We start from the raw sequence: 20,979 nt of genomic DNA, 5'->3' as shown, positions 1-20,979 counted from the left end.
GTGTCAGGGTATCCGGAGCATTGGAGATAGCATGTGTCAGTATTCTGCATTTCATGGTTCATCTTTCGTGATTATGGAATCGGGCGTCAGGGACTCGGTATTTAGAACACTGTCGAGTCCCAGGTCACGAGCTCCGAGTCCCGAGTCCCGAAACCCAGGTCCCGAGTCCCGAATTTCGGAGTTCGGGGTTCGGCAACCCGGAGCTCGGCAACTGTGTTGGGTGTCAGGGTATCCGGAACATTGGAGATCACATGTGTCAGCCAAACATGAACCATGAAATGCAAAATACTGACACATGCTATCTCCAATGCTCCGCATACCCTGACACCCAACACAGTTGCCGAGCTCCGGGTCGCCGAACCCCGAACTCCGAAATTCGGGACTCGGGACCTAGGCTTCCGGGACTCGGTATTCAGAACAGTGTCGAGTCCCGAGTTCACAATGTCGGGGTTCAGGGTTTTGTCAAATGTGTACGGCAATAACAAATGTTAATTTGAGCATATTGATACATCTTCCCCCAGTCTCAAATATCAAGTGCTGAGGTCCGGGTGTCGGGACTCAGTACCCCGGCACTTGGGACTCCCATATGTCAAGTCCCGAGTTCCGATTATCGAATACCGAGGCTCGCATCCAAATTATTAAGTCCCATATATCACTTCGCAAATGCTCACAATTGAGTATTGAGGTCCAGATAACTATTGGTACATGGTATTCATTTGTTGGAATGTATATAGGTCACAATGCATGCTCTTTGTTTGATCTTTCACACACTGTATGGACCATCCACACTAGCCCATCCACATGATGGAACACCAGCGTAAATGTGAACAGAATCCCTCATATACCATGCCCAAGCAATCCGATCCCCTTCCACATCATAAACTCCATGTCTCACAATCCTTCCGGAAAACGCAATCATACAGCCGGAATTGTACTTGAACTCCAGCTGAAGGCTTGGCATTGTCATCCGAGCATTAGAATAGTTCCCCACAGTGGTGAGAATGTCGAAGCATTCAGCAATGGACAAATGGTCTCGATGATTTGGGGTTTCCCGATTGGAAATGATGGAGAGGGTGTTAAACACCGATGCCCAGTACTGCAGGGCCTCCGGCATCTGTGGCAGATCCTTGCTTACTGCTATATGTCCGAGGTTTGACAAGGTTCGCAACCCTGCCCAGTACTGCTCAGGATGCATGACTCTGAGTGCCACGGACGCGATGGCTGCTGGCCTTGAAATGGCTTTGAGGATATTCTCGCAGGAAGGTCCCTTCAATGATGCAGATACCTCCGGATCGGACACATTCTTTGGGATTGGTGAGTATGACTGCCGGAATCACCATCTCATCAGATCCTACCTCGTGTCCCTGTTGAAACCATGCCAGAGATAAATTGATGCATCCGGGAGTTGCCCCAACATCTTCCGAGCCCCGGTTGAACCACTTTTGATTAGTTCGCCAATTGCCATCAGCCCTTACACTTTTTTCGAGGCTTGGAGCGAGCAAATTGGTGGCTTCCCTGATTTCCTTCTGTAGGTTCCATTTGATATTCAATATCCATTGAGTAACAATGTATATTACACACCTGGGTGGTGTCGGTCAGGGCGTCTGGGAGGTACCATGCGATGATGGCACCGGATGCATCGAGAATTGTGGCAGGTTCGTCGACCAACCTTTTGCCTTCATGGCCAGGAGGACACCTCTCAAGCAACCTAGCCTCTCTCTGTTCATTATGCCCGGTGTCCTTCGGGGAGATCAATTTGCTATATCTTGCAATATCCACCTGCATCTGAACTGTCATGCAGGAATTTGAATGATAAAACGAATTTTCCGAATCTGCAGGAAGACCCACTGGGGTTTTTATATGCCTTTATGAGTACATCAGCCAAGCGATCACACGCCATCACCAGATCAGTGTCTAGGTTGGGGGAAGGTATGACTGGGCCTCCTCCAGTCTTCTCTGCCTTGAATTTCTGTTCGGTATATTCCCCTGCTTCATAAGTCACAGTCAGGGCCCAAGTGCGCCAGATGTTTATACTATCAGGAGTGGAAGGGGAAGAACCGTTCATGCTGGATGTTAATCTTGGGAAATCAGACACTGAATGCTGAATGTCCGGACTTTGGTGTTAAAGGGGGTGGAGATAGAGAGGATCAGATAAGGGAGCCTGAGATAATTTTGGCTGTCAAAGATGTATTATTATCCATTGCTCAATGAAATACTACCTGATTGGCAGTGTGCTGGTCATCAGATATTCATTTGTCGACTCCCGGGTCCCGGAACTCGGAAGTCGGTACGGTTGACCCAAATTTGGGTGGTCGGAACTTGGCTTCTTGTAGGGAAACACAAGCCTCGCACCCCGGATTCCAAATTCTGCAAGACAACCTGTGCACCATCAAAGGCCATGTCAGGAGATCACCTGCTGCTCCGGGAACTCGGTAACTTTGATTTATTACCTCCTATGAGTACGGTTGACTCACATTTTGGTGGTCGGAACTTGGCTTCTCATAGGGCAACACAAGCTTCGCACCCCGGATTCCACATTCTGCAAGACAACCTACGCACCATCAAAGGCCATGTCAAGAGAGCACCTGCTGCTCTCTTCAGAAACATCTCAACTTCGGTTGGCCATTTAACACGGAAAGTATTAACTAAATTATGTGTTGAGTTCCGGGTCCCGGAACTCGGAACTCGGTACAGTTGACTCAAATTCTGGTGGTCGGAACTTGGCTTCTCGTAGGGCAACACAAGCTTCGCACCCCGGATTCCACATTCTGCAAGACAACCTGTGCACCATCAAAGGCCATGTCAGGAGATCACCTGCTGCTCCGGGAACTTGGTAACTTTGATTTATTACCTCCTCTGATTTGGTTGATGTACAACTACCTCAGCTCCATCATGTCTACAATTATGATACACATGGGCCCACCCATCTATATTTTATACCACCCTCGGCCCACCCGTCTAATACAACATCCCATACAACACCCTCGGCCCACCCGTCTAATTAATATGCATCTGGGCCCACCCGTCAAATACAATATTTTATAATACCCTCGGCCCACCCGTCTAATTTAATATGTGTCTGGGCCCACCCGTGAATGTGATAACAAGTACCTACCCATCTATCTCATACACATCTACCTTAATACACCCATCTGCATAATATCCAACTACCTCGGCCCACCCATCTACCTAATATTCATGTACATCGGCCCACTCATCTACTCTATATATTCCCTGCATGGGCCCACCTGTCTCCATCGGGAATAATTTGCCTCCCGGCCCATCCGTCATAGTCGAGGATATTTTTATCATGGGCCCACGGTCCGCTGGCCCGTATCATACGGGATATTATGCATGTCCGTTCCCTCGTATTATACGGAGATAGGTCACTGTAATATGTGCCTGCATACGGGAGCATCTTGCACATACTTTACCTTGCACTCCGCCAGCTTATTTGGAATGGTTCTATGTCGGTTGATTACATAATCTTAATTACGCAAAGCCTGTTTTCATCGGTCACGCTGCTTACTAGTGTGACAGCAGGTAGAAGTCGTTTGACTTTAGATGGCGGCACAACAAACTTAGAGTCGTCTTTGCAATGTTAACCAGATACCAGTCTAGTGTGATTGAAAGAAAATCTGCGGGCTAAGTACGAAACATGACCTTTATATACTTGTTGAATCGTACTGAGCTTGTGATAAACGGAATATTAGATAAAGCGGAAAATAAACATATGGCCCCGGGAACGACTAGTTACCAGGCCTCAAACCAGTCCATTCGTCGATCGCTTGACTCGGTGAAACACAATAGTGGCCGACGACCGCCACATACTCCCCTCCAGGATGTCTCCACATCCTTCACTTCCTTCTTTTGGGGGCGCCTTTCCCCGCCTCCTCGGTTTGCCGGGTGGAGCCTGCTTCGTCATCATCGACGTCCATGCGAGTGGAGGTGCGCATGGTGGTAGGACTGGTGTGGTTGGGTTGGGGAGTCTGGGTGCGAGGAGATGATGGTACGGTGCGAGTGTTAGTGCTGCCGTGGTCCAGTTCGGAGGGTCCTAGATGAGAACCAAGAACCGGACCATCGGTTCGGTTCTACCAAATGTCCGAACCCAGAACCGGACCATAGAGAACCGTTCTCTATGGTCCGGTTCGGTTTTTTTGTGGTCCGAACCCGAACCAAACCAAAAAACAAACAAACTGTAAGAGCACAAAAAAAAACATTGACAAAGGACTAAGTAGTCTACATGTTGAGTAACTAATCTAATAACATGGCTGCTCCCCCCAATTACCATGTGTGATAGAGGTATCAAGAGAGCGATTGTGATAACGAGGGGTGATCATGAGCATGGGTCGAGGACTGGTGGGGATAACGGCGAGCAGCAGCGAGGGATAATGGCGAGCAGCAGCGAGGGATAATGGCGAGCAGCAGCAAGAGATGGTGGCGAGAGCAGCGAGGGATAACGGCAAGCAGCAGCAAGAGATGGGATAATGGTGAGCAGCAGTGAGGGATAACGGCAAGCAGCAGGAAGAGATGGTGGCGAGAGCAGCGAGGGTCCGACAGAGGCGGCAGCATCGAAGCATCCATATGGTTGATGTCGAATGGGTGAATGAGTGGAGGGTTCTGACATTTTCAAGTAAGGCGTAAGAAATGGTCGAGAGATGAACGATACTACTCACCGACGGCCAAAGCCAAAAGTGAAAAACCAGAGATCATTGTGCACACGACCTGCATCGTCAATCCAACATTGAGGATTGAACCTGTGTGGTTCGGGGAAGACTTCAAACCCAAAGGTGAGTGGACGAAAATAATTGTGTACTGACCAATGGTTGCCAATGACAGTCGCACCTGCAGGAATGAGGTATCTAGCTCTTGAAGCGCAATGGAGCAGACAGAAGCGAGTGTCTACTCATTAATGATGGGTCAGAAAAAATACTCGGTCAATTAACATACGAGAAAAATGTACCAAGCTCTCAGGCATGGTCTCCCATGCATAAGTATCGATGGGAGGTTCGGTTTCCATACCCTCAATCTAAGGAACTGGAGGGACTCAGAGAAAAGGCGCCATTCTTTGATGTCATGAAGCGGGCGAGAGGTAACGAGAATCCGAAAGTTGGATGGAAGTTCTGTGATTTGGGGAAGTCCTCTGTCCTGAAGTCTACCGGAAATGATTCTGTTCTGCCAGTAGTAGTTGGTTGAAAATTGAGTTAGCAGCACATTGTGACAGCAAGTCATGTGAGAGTTTGATTGATTAGTACTTACCTTCAAAAAGGCTAAAGGTAGCCTGATTAACCGTAGTGCGAATCCCGAAGACAACAGTTTGACGTGGAGACCGAAGTTGTCACAGTCAAAGTCAAAGTCAAAGTCGATAATGGTTCGGAATGGTTCGGCAAGGCTGAACCAGAACGGGACCGTTGGGGAAGACCTAGAACCGAGAACCTTTTTCCGGTCTGGTTCTGGCTGGTGTGAGAACCATGGACCGAACCGCGGAGAACTGGACCAAAAGTCCAGTTCGAACCATAGTTCTGGACCGGACCGCGGCAGCACTGGCAAGTGTTACTTGGTCCCTCTCCCAAATCTGTGGTCTGATAGATGGGTGGCAGGCTAGACGTGTGGCGCGCCCGTTTGGCCTTTCTGTTGGCAATGCTTCGGTCGCGCCACTCTCTCTGCCGTTTGGCCGTCTCTAGGTTCATCCACAGTGCCTCTTCAAGCAACTCAGCCCAGCGGGGGTTAATCCAGCGGCCACCTTCCAGTGGTGGTTGAGCAGGAGCATGGGCAGCCTGGGTGCTGGGGGGTACCTCTTCCCCAACAAGGTCAACGAAGGATGGGGAGGGCCCGCTGATGCGGGGTCCCTCGGAGGATTCTTCGGCAATGCGAGAGGTGAGTCCATTTGTGGTTTGCATCATATTAAAGGACAGAGAGAACTCTCCATAACCTGCAGGGGTGGCCCAGTCCGTTGCTGTCCCAGAGCGCAGATGAGTGTTGTGCTCGAGGTATGTGCAGAGCATCTCTAGGACTATCATTATGTCCCCATTGCCTATGCCGTTGGGGATGGTGAACTTGCGGGCGCCAATACGAGTAAGGAGAGATGCCATGGGGTTGATTGTGAAGTTGCAGGCAAATAGTAGCAAGGAGTGGTCGGTGGTTAGGGAAAAGGAGGTTTCAGGGGATGATGGGATGGTGGTGAGTCCTTTATAGGTGGACTCGCCGAGAGATAAGCACCCAGCTGACACTTGGGAGTCCCCTGTAGGGAGGTTCCCAAGTCCATCACCCAATTCTGAGACATTTTCGATGCCCAGCGTGGTGAAATAATCCTTTAATGCCCCCAACTCGGCTATTTGATCGTACACCAGCCAGGTGATATCCCCTGACTTCCACAAAATTTGAAATGTGGAGTCCACGCGCCGTCCTGAGTGGGCCAGTACTTTGTCAATCACCCATTCTGACTCGGTGTCTTCGAATTCAGCAACTTGGGTCTCCATTTGTCCTGGGAAAAGACGATCATCATTAGGGACATGAATTCGCAGGTAGGATGAGTGGAATATGGGGTGGACACCTCGTTGATGGAGGTGACTAGGTAACTCTAACTTGTATGAGTTGTTACCGAAGTCCTCAATGATTTTATAGGGTCCGATGAACTTGGGGACCAGCTTCCTGGAGGTTATTGAGAGTATAGCGAGACGGTCACGCGCAGCTAGACACAAAGGTACGAATATCTCAGTATTCGAGTTGAAACTCCGATTAACAAAATGTTGTACCTAGACACAAAGGTACGAATCTAATATAACGTTAGACCTCGAGTCGAACGTTACGAAAATACTAACTTACATCTCAGTATTCGAGTTGAAACTGAGATGTTTGGATGCGGGTACCTGGGCTTATAAGGTGAGTCTCCCAGGTACAGTCATTTATGCTAAGCTAAACTAAAAGATGGACAGCGCACGAGTTGGCCACGACACGTCGACCTCATTCTCCGTTTGGATACGCTCGCACTTGGTGTCCTCTCCCTTGGCTCTACGCTTCGGCCAGTTGCTGCCTCTCCCTCTCGGCTCTCATCCTTTCGGCCTTGTCTCCTTCAGATTCGTCGGATCCCAACAGAGGTGCCCTTGGGTAAGGGTATGTGTTATGACTGGGATAAGTCGAGCTATCTGTGTCTGAATAGACAATCGGCAAAATGCCAGATAGACAGGGGTCTGCTCTCGAATGAGAGATCAAGGTTTCTGGCTAAGGCGAGTGTCGCTGACTCCCTTAGAATAATGGTTCTTAGACAGTAAGGTTGGAGACCTTACTGAAGGACAATGTTCCAGGTAAAACCCAGTAGATTAAAGTAAAGAATACAATCGGTTTGGTAGCTAGTCTATATAGCTAATGTTCAAGCGGAGCTTGTAAATGACTATCAAGATAGAAGCATGATAAGACGAAAGATAAGGCGGACAGCCCGCTTGGCGACGATAAGGGATAAGCATGATACGGACGGCCCGTTTGTAAGCGAGATAAGAGAAATGAAGATAGGGGTAAAATGTTATTGTAACATTACCCCGCTGCTACGGTTGAAGTCTCCGGCTTCAATATTCTTCGGTGTTGACGTACTCGTCCATGTGTTCGTAGTAGAGTGGGTCTGCGTCAGCGTTGCAAAACTCTGGCTCATTATACCGAGTTGCATACTCCCGATTTGCTCGTTCGATCTCTTCTCGAAGTTCCTCATCTTTCTTAGCCTCCCATTCCGACAATGCTTCGTAAAAGCCTTCGTCGGTGTAGACCAACGGGAATTGCTCTTTCTTGGCGGCGTAGGGGCAGTAGATGGAAAAATGGCCAGGCTTTTGACCTTGGCATACGCGGCAGTGGTATTCAGGACAGTTCTTGTGGCGGTGTCCAAGTTTCTTGCAGACGCGACAAATGAAATTGTCTGAGGAGAACTGAGGTTGTTTTACTGTGATGACGTCGGGGGTTTCGGTGAGGTCAATGACTTCACGCTTCTTTCCCTTAGAAGCTCTAGTCTTCGACACTCCATGCACTGTGGCTCCCCTGCGGGTCTTTCGTTTAAAGACGACGGTGTGTTCTGGGATGGGTAATGCTTCTTCAGCTTGTGCTGGTTGAGCAACAAGCTGAGGCTCTTTTCTAGTCGTATCTGCAGCAGGTATGCTGCTGGGGGGAGCGCTAGTAGAAGGGCTTGGCGGGCGACCGATTTCGGTCTTGTTTCATTCTGCAACAGTTCGTATAACTGTTTTTCAGACAGTGCTAAAAGCAGAAGGAAGAAGCTGAATCTCAAGACTGCGAATTTGTCTTTGGAGGTGTTGGCAAGCGAGTCTGAGGGCATCGTCCTCAATTTCTTTGAGTTTGAGCTCAAGGGCGGCAGTGGCGCATATAACGTGAATCTGGGATAGTATGGGGGCGGCGACAAACACAGGTTCTTTGGCGAGCTGATTTTCTAGTTCAATTGCGTGAGGGAGGGACAACAAGGTTGTTTCGACGATGGCGTCGTCGTCAAGGTCAATGATGTTTTTCTTGTACGTGGAGTTTTCAAGGGAGAAAGCAGACGTGGATGATCCGGTAGGAGAGGGTGTCAATGGGGGAGTCATGATACTTGGGATGTCTTTGTTCAAGGGGGATTGTTTGTTCAGTTCAATCTGTGTCTCTCTTTATACCTCGTTAAGAGTTCTTTCGAACTCCGCAAGTTTTCTTCGGGTATCCATTCGTTGCTTCCGGAAGAATAGCCTATCCATGATACGAGATAGCGTCTTCGTTTACCCGTCCCCTTATGGCTAAGAATAGCTTCCACTTCGTATTCTTCTTCGCCATTGATAACGTCAGGTGGAGGTTCGGTGTAGTTCGGTCCGTGTATCTCTGTCTCGCGATAGGAGGATAGTTCAGAAGCATGGAACGTGGGGTGAACTTTCCATTGGTTGGGAAGTTTCAACGTGAACGTGATGGGAGATAAGACTGCGGTGATAGCAAACGGTCCGTATCTCTTGGGCGCAAGTTTCCTAGATGGTAACGATGTTAGGAGATTGGTGGCCGTAAGCCATACCTTATCTCCTATCTTCCATGGTCGATATTTCCCATGGCGAGATCTTTCTGCCATTCGCTGCATAGCAATGCTGTGGCAAGCGAGTGCTTCTTCACGTATCTTCTGGAGGTCCCTGAGTCTTTCTTCTGCTGCTGGCGTGTCTGATACAGGTAAAATGTGGGGGATTACCCGCAGCTCATAGCCCATCATGAGGAAGAATGGGGAGGTATTTCTAGCGTCGTGTTTTCGATGATTGTGGACGAATTCGGCGATGGGAAGATGGTTGGCCCATTCTAACGGATTACTTCTGCAGTAGATTTGAAGGTAGGTTTCAAGTTCTTGGTTGAGACGTTCCGTTTGCCCGTCTGTCTGGGGATGGTAGGCGATTGATGCAGCGATCTGATATCCGAGGAGTCGGGCAAGTTCTCGAGAGAATTTTGAAATGAACTGTGGTCCTCTGTCAGAGATTACTTTCTCATGGAGGCCGAATCTTTTGAATACGTTTTTGAGGAATAATTTAGCCACTCCTTCTGAGGTAATGTTTTTGTTACATGGTGAGATAATTACCCCCTTCGTAAGCCCATGGTCTACCACGATCATGATAGAGTTGAAGCCTCCCGATAATGGCAGATCGGTGATGAGGTCGACGGAAACTTGAGAAAAGGGGCGAGTGGCAGTGGAGGGAATGGGCCGCAAAGGCGGGGTAGTTGGGTGTGTGTCAGCTTTCATCTGCTGGCACAATGCGCATCCGTCAACGTATTTGCGAATATAGGTCCCCATGGCGGGCCACCAAAAATCTTGCTTCACCAATTCTTCGGTCTGGAATCGGCCGGGGTGCCCTGCCGTGGGGTGATCATGATGCTTAAACAACACATCATGCCATTGGGCCACTGGTACATAGGCCCGCTGCTTATAAAAGAGGACGCCATTGGTGCATGTCCAGTCAGAGAGGGCGGATTTCATTGGGGGAAGGCATATCCCGTCCAATGCTTGTACAGCTTTCTGATATATGGGATCGTCGGCAGAGTTGCGCGCGATGCTATCCGAGAGGTTGTCGTCGATCAATCGCACGAACATGGTATCAGGGAGGAGAATGCGATTCTCGTTATCATCTTTTCCGACTGAGTGGTCTGGGCGTCGTGACAGAGCATCGGGGGCAGCCAATTTAGTACCTGCAACGTGGTGCAATTCCAACTGAAAGTTTGATAAAATAAGCTGCCAACGCGCTTGTCTCCTAGTCAGCTTCTGGGCGGAGCGGAAGTACAGGAGGTTCATATGATCCGTGAATACTATCACGACATGGGGGCTTCCTTCAAGGTAGTGGCGCCATTCCGAAAGCGCTCGGATGACTGCCAGTAACTCTCTATCAAAGATTTCGTAGTTTCGTTCCGCGGGGTTGAGTGATTGAGACAAGTACCCGCATGGGTGATACATCCCGTTTTCATCGGTCTGTAACAACACTGGAATTGCCGAGTTGGGTCAGGATTTCGTAGTACTGGTTGCGATAGAAAGGCGTTTTTGAGACGGTCGAAAGCGTTTTGGCAATCATTGGTCCATAAGAAAGGGTGGTCCTTTTTTGTGAGGTCAATGAGGGGTCGGGCGATATCAGAGTAATGAGTGATGAATGCTCGGTAGAAATTACAAAATCCTAAGAATGACCGCGTATCCTTCAGGTTTTCTGGGGTTGGCCAGTGCTTGATTCCGTCTACTTTAGCAGGTTCCATGCCCACCTCTCCGGGTCGAATTATCATTCCAAGATACTCTACTTCTTTTGCATCGAAAGTGCATTTTTCTGGTTTGACAAACAGCTTTTCTCTTCGAAGGATGTTGAGAATTTCGATCGTGCGTGCTTGGTGTTGCTGAAGATCTTTCAAGAAGATCAAAAGGTCATCCATGTAAATGACCAACCACCCCTCGTTTATCTGTTGCTGACAGAGGTTTGCCATAAACGCTTGGAATGTTGCTGGGGAGTTTGTCAGTCCGAAAAACATGACTGTTGGTTCAAACAACCCTTCTTCCGTTGTGAATGCTGCCTTCCAGCAATCCTCGGGATGGATTCTAACGTTATTGTACCCTGATCTGATATCGATCTTTGTGAAATACTTGGCATCATAGAGTCGTTCGATAAGAGATTTCGGCAAAGGGAGGGGGTATTGGTTCCGTATGGTCCAATCGTTGAGATATCGGTAGTCTTGGCAAGGGCGTAATTCTCCACTTTTCTTTCCTACTAAAAAGAACCCGCTGGCTTGAGGGGATTTCGACGGGACAATGAAACCTTTCTTGGTATTCTCTTCAATAAAGGTTTTGACAGCTTCTCGTTCTTTTCCAGATAACGGATAGATTTTCGATGTTTTGGGTATGAACCCTGGTTTAAGATCGATGCGATGATCTACTCCAGGTCGTTCGGGCGGGACTTTGTTAAGGCCGTCTTTGGCGAAAACATCTTGGTATTGGTGTAGAAAAGGGGGAACAAGCTCTTCAAAGGTTTTCTTCTGTTTTTCTATTTCACCTGCGACCGCGAATTCTTGGGCTTTATTACTTGTTTTTCCAAAATTTTGTTCTGTTTTTGATGTCCTATCACGGACGAGCGGGGTGTCGAAAGATATATCTTCAACGATACGTACTGTTGATCCGTCTGCGGCGTATTCGACGAGTACTTCATCGTCAGCTAGTTGGTAAGCCAAGGGGTCGATAACCGGGGGTTTGAAATTTTCCGACCAAACATCGTCTTTAGTGTCATAGTTGGGGATTTCTTCATCCATTACCTCTTCTACGGAGGCGGTATAGGGGGAGGTGGTTTCATTAGTTGCCACCTTCACCTGTACGGGCTTCCGTAGTTTAGAGTTTACCCAAACTCGAGACGTTTCTTTTTCAACGATCTTTTTCTTTTCGAAGAGCAGTGGAAGGGACTTCCTTCGTCGTCTTCTATCGATGTTTCTTTCTATAGCCAACAATCTCTTCGTTGGTGGGAGTGATACCGTTTTGGCTTCCCAAGCGATCTGAGGCTTTAATGCCGCAAGCCAAGGGAATCCTAGGAGGATTTTGTCTTGCTTGGCAAGTTTCGCTATATTGAACTTTCCGATCATGGTTCGTTGGTCAATTTTGATTGTGAGTATGCAATAGCGAGAGATGAGTCCTCCTTGAGCGTCTGATCCGTCTGCGGTGATAACAGGGAAAGGTCGAGAGAGTTTATGGGTTTTTATTTTATGCCTTTTACAAAAGGCGTCGCTTATGAAGGTTCCGGATGCTCCGGAGTCGATGATCATGGACGTTTCGACGGTTTGTACGCGTTTATCGGAAAAAATGGACGCAGGAATTCTCAATTCATTTCTGGTTCCGATAGAATGTATTAGTCGTACAGGGGTAGGGAGTACTGACGTCGAGGCAGTTTCCCTTTCTAAAAATCCACTTCCATGAAGCGACGCTCTACTTCGGTGAAGTCGCTATCTTCTTCTTCCTTGACTTCTTTTGCTTTTTCTTTCATGGTCTTCCTTCGGATCGGCGCCTTCCCTCTTGGGGTATCTTCTTCGTTCTTCTCCTTCTTTCTTCTGATAGGTGTTTTTCTGGAGGAGGAGGCGCGACTTTCGACTTTGTCATCGCTGCTGCTCTCTTCTTCTTTGTTCCTTCGGATATGATCCCTTTCCCTAGGGTGGAAAGAGGTGTCGTTGGCGCGATGTCCTACTTGGTGACATTTGAAGCATCTTCCTTCCTTGAGGTGCTTCTTTAATTCTGCGTCTGATAGACGGCTTATGCGATCGACTTCCATATCGTCGCTCCTTCTGGGAACATAGTGTTTGTTTCCGAAGTTCTTCTTCTTCTGCTGGTTGGGCCTTTCTTTTCTTTTAATGGCCTTCAACCTTTGGAAAGCGTTATCGAGATTGATACAGGTGTTGACCACGGTGTCAAAGTTGTCGAGACTTTCACCGGTACGGTGCAGGCTGTCTTGAAGCCCGTAATCTAAACCTTGTCTGAAGAATTCAATAAGGGGGGCTTGTTCGGACATTCCTGCCCTGTGCGCGAGGAGTTTGTAGTTGTGGATGTAGGTGTGGAGGTCTCCTCTCATTTCCAATCCTCGGATCTTCATCATGGCGGTTCCAGCGGGATCCATGGGTTTAAAGGCTTCGTCAAAGTCCTTTTTGAATGTGGCCCAAGTTCCGTAGCCGATCTGTTGTCCAGAGGTGTCTTTCCTCTTGGGGTCTAGGGCTGCTTCCATGAAGTCTTCGGCCCAGGCTGCTGCGTTTCCTTTTGTCATATAGGACAATACAAGGATGATCTTCTTCTTATCTTCATCGTATACCTTATCATTGATGTCGAGGTATGCGTGGCATTTCATCATGAATCTCTTTGATTCTTCTCTGTCTCCATTGAATTCGGGAGGAGAACCGATCTTTAGTTCTATATCTTTGACCTTGGTAGTCATGTTGTTCAACGGCGGGAAGTTGGGTAGAGTCCCTAGGTTCAAGGCTCCGATCAAAGGAGTTAATGAAGTCGTGGTGTTGGTTGCGTTGCAGATGGCAACGGTTCAGGTGATAAATACTTTAATCTTTTGTTATGACTGGGATAAGTCGAGCTATCTGTGTCTGAATAGACAATCGGCAAAATGCCAGATAGACAGGGGTCTGCTCTCGAATGAGAGATCAAGGTTTCTGGCTAAGGCGAGTGTCGCTGACTCCCTTAGAATAATGGTTCTTAGACAGTAAGGTTGGAGACCTTACTGAAGGACAATGTTCCAGGTAAAACCCAGTAGATTAAAGTAAAGAATACAATCGGTTTGGTAGCTAGTCTATATAGCTAATGTTCAAGCGGAGCTTGTAAATGACTATCAAGATAGAAGCATGATAAGACGAAAGATAAGGCGGACAGCCCGCTTGGCGACGATAAGGGATAAGCATGATACGGACGGCCCGTTTGTAAGCGAGATAAGAGAAATGAAGATAGGGGTAAAATGTTATTGTAACAGTATGTTCTTTGTTGATACATACACTAAGTCGTCCTTAACTAGCGGACATGCCCGTCGACGCTTGTTTGCCTTGAAGGTTTGCTTTACCCGGGCCCCCAGCACTGCGTCATGGGCCGCCATGACGGCATTCTTCATTTTCTGAGCGAAGGCTCGTACCCCGGGATATTCAACGGGTCCGGCAGTTTCCCATATCATGGCTCTGGGGAGCCTTCCATTGGCTTGGAACGGTGAGGTTTCCGTTGACTCAGACTTAGCCAAGTTTATGGTGAACTCGATAGCTGGCAGTTTGGCGACCCAATCCTTTTGATTGGGTGCAATGCAAGATCGTAACATTTGGCCAATCGTTCTGTTTGCCCGTTCGGTAGCACCATCCGTTTGGGGATGATATGCACTTGACATTTTCAACTGTACGCCGATGAGTTTATTGAGGTGAGTCCAGAAATTGCTGGTGAACAGGATGTCTCGGTTGCTAATGATAGCCTTAGGAATGCCGTGGTACTTGTAGACTTCAGCGAACATTAGTTCAGCGATGTCCTTGGCCGTGTAAGTTGTTTTGCTCGGGACTAAGTGTACCATGGCCGTTAATAGGTCAATGATCACAGTTATGGAGTCATATTCCCCGTTTCGGTCCATAGATGGAGGCAATGGCCCCATGAAGTCAACGCCAATGGCTTCCCAGGGTTGAGATGGCACAGTTAGTGAGTTCAGCAGCCCGTAGGGCTTTTGGTTAGATGGCTTACTGCACTGGCAGGTTTGACAGGATTGGCAAAATGCCTGTACATCCTGGACCATGGACCTCCACCAGACATGTTCCCTCAGGTACGACAGGGTCTTGTCTGCCCCGAGATGAGCTAACAACGAGTGCGCTTGGTCTATTAGGACCTCGATCAATCGTCTGCCCCCTACCTTCACATCAGGTATGCATAGGGCTGTCCGGTCCTTAAGCTTGATGCTGATTAGGCCATCCTTGACCTCAAAGTTGCAGTATTCCTTGGGCGAGTCCAATACCTTCTTGAACATGGTGTCCTGCCCATACTAATGCCTTATTTCATCCAATAGCCCGACCTCATGTGGGTATGTGACTGGGATGTGTTGTTCACCATTGCCATCAGTAGGTGTTTGCGGTGTTTGCGGATGTTCCAGCTGCTCCCTCCCCTCCATTTGGGGGGCTGGGGTCATTGCAGCCTCTGCACGAGGACCATGCAACATGAATCGGTCCCGCACCCTCCTCGCGAACTCCGCACTAGTCTCAGGCCTACCAGTCTCCGCTGGCTCGACAGGCATCCTAGGTCCTCGCGTGTGAGCCGTCACGACACTAGCGACTGGAGTTACCAGGGGTCGGTCTAGCGCCTCGGCCGCTGTCCCTAGGGCGTCCCAAGTTGGGTCGCCCTGTGCCAACTCCGATGATTTCCCCACAGCAGGGTTCCTGCGACACAGCGCAGGCGCTGGCAGGCGCTGATTCTCAACAGCCTTGGCAGCCACCCTGGCGCTCCTTCAGGGTGCAACCGTGCGCGCCTCGTCCGCAACCAGTACGGGCATGCTCACAAGCTCTGAGGCATCCGTAGGTGGGGCTCCGTCGTCATGAGCCACGTACTCACTTACCGCTCGCACAGTCCCAGCAGCGTCAAAGTCGTACATGCGCAACAGGGCATCCGGCAGCACGTTGTGGGCCCTGGGCATGTACTCAACAGTGAAGTCAAATTCACCAATCTTTTCCATCCAGCGCACCTGACGTCCAGATAGGTTTTTTTGATTCAATATGTATATGAGGCTTTTGTGGTCTGTCAGCCACTTGAAGGGGCATCCTTGTAAGATGTCCCTATGTCGCAGCATCGTCTCCACACCCACTAACAGTTCCTGCTCATGTACAGCATAGTTCCGCTGAGCAGAGTTAAGTTTAGCTGAGTAGAAGGCGGCTATGGTTGCCATACACCAATCCTTTCCCTGGGCGACAATGCCTCCTACCCCGGTTGGACACGCATCTGTCATCATCCAGACCTGCGGTGCGTCCAGCCCATACACTAGTAAGGGGACCCGGTTGTGGCCAGCACAGGCCAAAATGTATGCTTTTACCTCGTCGAAGGCTTGCTGTTCAGTGTTGGTCCAGCGAAACAGCACGTTGTCCCCACAAACAACGGACAAGACACCCAAAGGTATACATACCCAGTATATGTCATCTGCCAGATAACCGACAGCGCCGATGAAGCCTTGGCATAGGTCCCTATTGACCGGAGTTTTCCAGTTCAGCACCTTGTCGACCTTATCAGGGTCCATGCTGATGCCATTATCGCTAACGACGCTGTAGAAACAACAATACTGAGTGGGGCTATATGAAGATGGCTCCAAACTGATATATTTGTGTTGTGGTCTTTGCACTGCCTAGTCTGCTATACTTGCCTGACAAGTGTGTTTGACCCAGGGGTCTGCGGTCTGGGAATAGTCTTGGGGGTAAGTGAGCGATGTGGGGTCAATAGTCCGAGCGCGGGAAACAATGTCCAAAGGTATAATTATGATGTCTGATGCAAAAGCGTTGGGTCCGATGTTTTCGGGGTTTCGGGTTATCGGGTTCAGGTTCGGGGTGTCGGAGACTAATAGTAACGCTATAGCGAGCGTTGGAAGAGCGAGCGGTGTGCGCAATAATAACGATGACTGATACGGGCGGTGAAGGAACGATGATATTCGCAATGTCAACTAAGAACTACGAAATATCGGGTTTGACCACTAAGTGTCAGGGAACTGCTCCCCTCTACTTGGATAATGAATAATGCTCGAGGTCAGTCCAATATATATGTAAGTATGTAGAAATGCGGAACCCATAGGCGAAGGTAGCGGCCGATGATTTCAGATCCGAAGTACATGTAAATAAACATGAGGCACTGCGGACTATGGGAAAACATGTAATAGCGCTTGCTACGACGTGAGTAATGTGTGAAATAATGAACTATGCACCTAGTGGGGCTAGCAAGACAGGACAAGACACGGGAAGGACGAGTGCGTGGGAATTTGCATCGGCCGATGCGGCCTAAATGTCGGGTTGGCGGGTTAGCGTCGGATAACATCAGGAAGTGATTAGCATGTGACGGGTATTTGACGTGTATTGTGAAATAGCTCGATACGAGCCCAGCGCCAGCTCGTGTCCTACAACGCGCCCCAAGATACGCATGACCGGTTCCAGAAACTTTAACTTCTTCTCGCTCAGGTACAATTGTTCCCGCTCGAGAATGTTTACCACGGTGCGTACATGCTTTACATGCTCGTCCAGGGTGTCTGAATAAATTATTATATCGCCCAGGTACACATCCATAAATATAACAATGTGCTCCCCGAATAATTGGTTCATCACCACCTGGTAAGTTGCAGGCGCATTGCAATCACCCTGTTGCAGAACGTGACTGACCATGTTCCCGTCAGGTGTGGTCATTGCGGTGCATTTCACGTGCTCTGGGACTACCCAAATTTGCTCATATGCATCCTGTCCATCCATCAACGAACGGTACGGTCTCCGGGCAACCCGGCGCAAGATTCCCTCCATGTCCGGTAAAGGTGATGTCAATTTTCGTGTGTTCTTGTTACGCTCACGGAGATCCATTCTCAACCAGTCCGTCCCCGGCTTTCGTATAAACAGCATGGGGATGGTGTTGCCAGCACTCATCATTTCTCATCTCCCTGATGCCAAGTAAGACCTTCTTTTCTCTGCCCATTGTGGTCTCATAGGCTCAGGGCACCGCGATGGGCGCCAGGGGTATACCTTCTCCTCATCGATGAGTGGGATGGTATGGTTTATTGCCCTCAGAGGAGGTAATGCCGTTTCTGATGCTTTAGTGCACAGGGGACTTGCTAACTCCTTTAACAGCTCCCTTGTACGCTCGATCCCGTCCGCAACTACTTCGGCGGCTCGTGACTCCAGCGTCATGACCCCTTCGCCTCTCATCGGCAGGGGTCACGGGTGTTCCAGTATCACTCGTGGAGGGTTAAACCCCATGGTGATGCTGTGTTGATACAGAAATGGAGTCCCCAGTATTAAGTCATAGTTTTGTAGGTTAATCACATCGAAATATCGTTGATATTTCGCTCCTTGGTACTGAAATTTCACAGTGGTCCCATAATTGACCTTCGAGCGGGATTGTCATATCCCGTATTCCGGACCTACATCCAATAATGTTCCCACACCTCATCTGGACCTTCGGATGCCCTATCCATGTCTCCAGTCCTCTACCCATCCGGATCCCTGCACCTCTGCACACCCACATCCGCGCATCCATGTCCAGATCCCTTTACCTCTGTACATCGGACCTCCATACCTCCGCAGCTAGCCTGCATCATTCATCCTTTGTCCTATTGCCCTAATATCATATCCCGTATATCCACACTTCTTGTCCGGACATCCGGTCCGGTCCGGTCCAATCTGATATACGATAAGCTTCCTAATTCATTTCCTGTGCATATAACGTTAACACAGCCTATTCCTCTATTCGGTATTCCTTGTCCTCGGTATCTCAGTTATACTTACTACCGGTACGCTTACTGATCTGTTAACCTATGCTTCATTTCCGACTCGCGCTTGATAACTTTGCTTATGCTTCATACATAGCCTCGGACGCTTGCTTACTGATCTTTCCATTATTTCCTTAGTATATAAACTCTTGTATATGTCCTGTAGTTCCTCAGTCTGAATATCATATTAGTCCTTGCACTAGATCTCACCCTAAGCCCTCACATCAGTTCTAGTCTATCAACTTAGTCAATATCCATCTCAGGCCTAGGGAGAAATTCCCTAGGCCAGAGCTCCGCTTATCCGATCCTCCGCTCATCCACTTATCCGATCCTCCGAAGTTTCCGGACATTCATCCGAAACTTTCCCGCGGTCCTCCGGACCTATTCTGCTTCGGACTTTGTCCTTGCAGCCTTTCCTCTGTTTGCTTCTACTTAGGACTTGTCCTAAGTAGCCATTACACATATCCATATCAGGACGAAACCTCATCATAATTTCCGGAAGTTCCTCCAGAACTTTCCCGCACTCGTCCGGAAAGTCCTTCCGAACTTTCCTGCGCTTCGGACGTCCTTCGGACGTCCTTGGACTTTCTTCAGACATCATTCTGAAATTAAGGGCACATACTCGGGTAAGGGGCGCAGCGAACGAGCTGAAGCCAAGCCCCTCGGAATCAGTCCTACCCTTTGTGCATGGTCTTAACAGGGATCCTTGGACTGCTAGCTGTATTGTCAATGGTTTCTCCAACGTGGTAAGTCGGAATTTCAGCTGTTCAGCGGTCGTTAGTGACATGAAGTCTGCCAGCAACCCTGTGTCTATCAATGCACATGCCGGCCGCCCATTAACATGGACCACCACCACCACTGGCTTAGGGATTAGTGATGGCCAGGTCCAGTCCTGAACCACGGTTTGAACCCGAACCATTTCGAACCTGACCGAAGTCCAGTTCAAAGTTCGGGCAATAGGGGGAACCGAACCGTCGGTCCAGTCCACGGTTCGAGGACTTGCAGAATTCTCGAACCTGGTTCGAACAGGTCCGAACAGGTTTGAACCGATTGTCAAGTAATAGATAAGGGATGGTACAAAAATTTCGATCTCCAGACTTACATGGGCCAGGCGCAGTGTGGAGTGCATATCTTGTATGAATAAGTCAGGATCATTGAATATGGCCTCATCTCAAATGAAGAGAGGCTCGGACTAGGCACAAAAGGAGGACTATATAGGTAATTAGAATGAGAAATATCATGTGTCAGCAAATACTAATATTGAGCTCAGTCTTCGAATTGAGGGACTGAGGGGAGTTTGTTGCGGAGATGCCAGGATAATCAGAGTGATTGTGTATGTAAAGTAAAATATGTACGACAAATGCGTTTTGATACAAGATACCTAATAACACGTCCCTTTCGATTACCTTATCCTCTCATGTCCGTCCCGCTGAAACCCAAACTACACCCAATCAGAAGCTTTTGAACGGAGACTAATCCAGTCCTGGAGCTGATAGTCCGCTCACAGCGGGAGACAGCATCCGCCGTGGAGGCGCCCCTCCTCCCGGCATCCCACTGCCCAGCATAGAGGAAATCATAGCTCCCAATGGATTATCAGGCTGAGTGCGTGGCGGAGGAATTGCAAAGTACAACATTGCTATCTCCTGTAGTGTCTAAACGGTGCAGTTTGTCTTTAGAAAATCAAGCAAGCAATAATCATTTGACTCACCGTCCGAACCTCTCTGGTCGCTAAGACGCCACCTTTAGATCGTGAGACCTATGTTTGGCGTATACTAAAGGCTATTCACTTAGTGCATGGCAATGGTATCGTGCACGGCGACTTGACAGCAGTAGGGTCCAAAAGGAACAGCGTCAAATCTGTTCTGCTTCCCTGCTGGCTAACTTTCAGGAGTTCTCTCACACTCTGGAAGAGCACGTCGATGGCAGTGTTGTACTGCCCAGACTTGCTGTACCGTGAAGCAAAGGTGCGTGCTTTCTGGTGCGCTTCGTAGGGCTGCCCAGACACGACAAGCGGTAGGATCGCGTTCAGGGCGTGAGAAGATGAACCAGATTGTATATGAAGTTTGACATTTTTTGGGTCCGGTTCTCGGTTCAAACCCTTGCTGAACCGGAACCAGACCATTATCGGACTGAACTGATGGTCCGGTCCACGGTTCTGCTTACTGAGAGAACTGAACTGATGGTCTGGTCCACAGTTCTCTGAATTTCCTAGAGAACTGGACCGAACCGGACCTGTCCATCACTATTAGGGATGGCTCGTGCCATATCCCTTGTCACAGCCGAATTTCGTTGCAAGGCTGGGTATTTCCCTTGGGCGACTTGCACCCTGTATAGTATGCATTCCATGGGTGGGTCCAACCAGATGTTATTGGCCATGCTAGGCGTATGTTGTGGGTTGGGATCGAACAAATGTGTAAGTCCCTCATACTGCGAGTCGTCGCGTTCTAACAAGTCCCTGTTCAGTGCATGTTTTGCTCATTGCACTTGGCACCGGTACCAACGTATTGGGTGCCATTCCCAT

The 20,979-nt window shown here is 48.9% G+C and overlaps 3 protein-coding genes across 3 annotated transcripts; all 3 read right to left on the bottom strand.

Annotated features, from left to right (window-relative positions):
* Positions 1-1,066: 1,066 nt before the first annotated feature.
* Positions 1,067-1,776, bottom strand: HD556DRAFT_1191024 (uncharacterized protein; the record flags this gene model as incomplete). The annotated part of the gene is made up of 3 exons (XM_041296174.1): positions 1,067-1,303; positions 1,356-1,526; positions 1,582-1,776. Coding segments are annotated over 3 exons (603 nt in total), but the record flags the coding sequence as incomplete, so codon positions are not given.
* A 2,560-nt stretch (positions 1,777-4,336) lies between these two features.
* Positions 4,337-6,479, bottom strand: HD556DRAFT_1449162 (uncharacterized protein; the record flags this gene model as incomplete). Its single annotated transcript, XM_041307560.1, has 6 exons — positions 4,337-4,620; positions 4,677-4,757; positions 4,821-4,902; positions 4,964-5,029; positions 5,260-5,453; positions 5,483-6,479. The coding sequence occupies 6 exons, from the start codon at positions 6,477-6,479 to the stop codon at positions 4,337-4,339; spliced, it is 1,704 nt and encodes a 567-aa protein (XP_041154477.1).
* Positions 6,480-19,930: 13,451 nt separating this feature from the next.
* On the bottom strand, positions 19,931-20,580 carry HD556DRAFT_1504040 (uncharacterized protein; the record flags this gene model as incomplete). The annotated part of the gene is made up of 3 exons (XM_041309008.1): positions 19,931-20,110; positions 20,167-20,179; positions 20,246-20,580. The coding sequence occupies 3 exons, from the start codon at positions 20,578-20,580 to the stop codon at positions 19,931-19,933; spliced, it is 528 nt and encodes a 175-aa protein (XP_041154476.1).
* Positions 20,581-20,979: the final 399 nt, after the last annotated feature.

This window comes from Suillus plorans, assembly GCF_016647745.1.
Source record: "Suillus plorans strain S12 chromosome Unknown HD556scaffold_84, whole genome shotgun sequence".
Lineage (NCBI taxonomy): Eukaryota > Fungi > Basidiomycota > Agaricomycetes > Boletales > Suillaceae > Suillus > Suillus plorans.
Note: the sequence above shows the minus strand (reverse complement) of the source record. Positions and strands in the feature narration are given on the sequence as shown.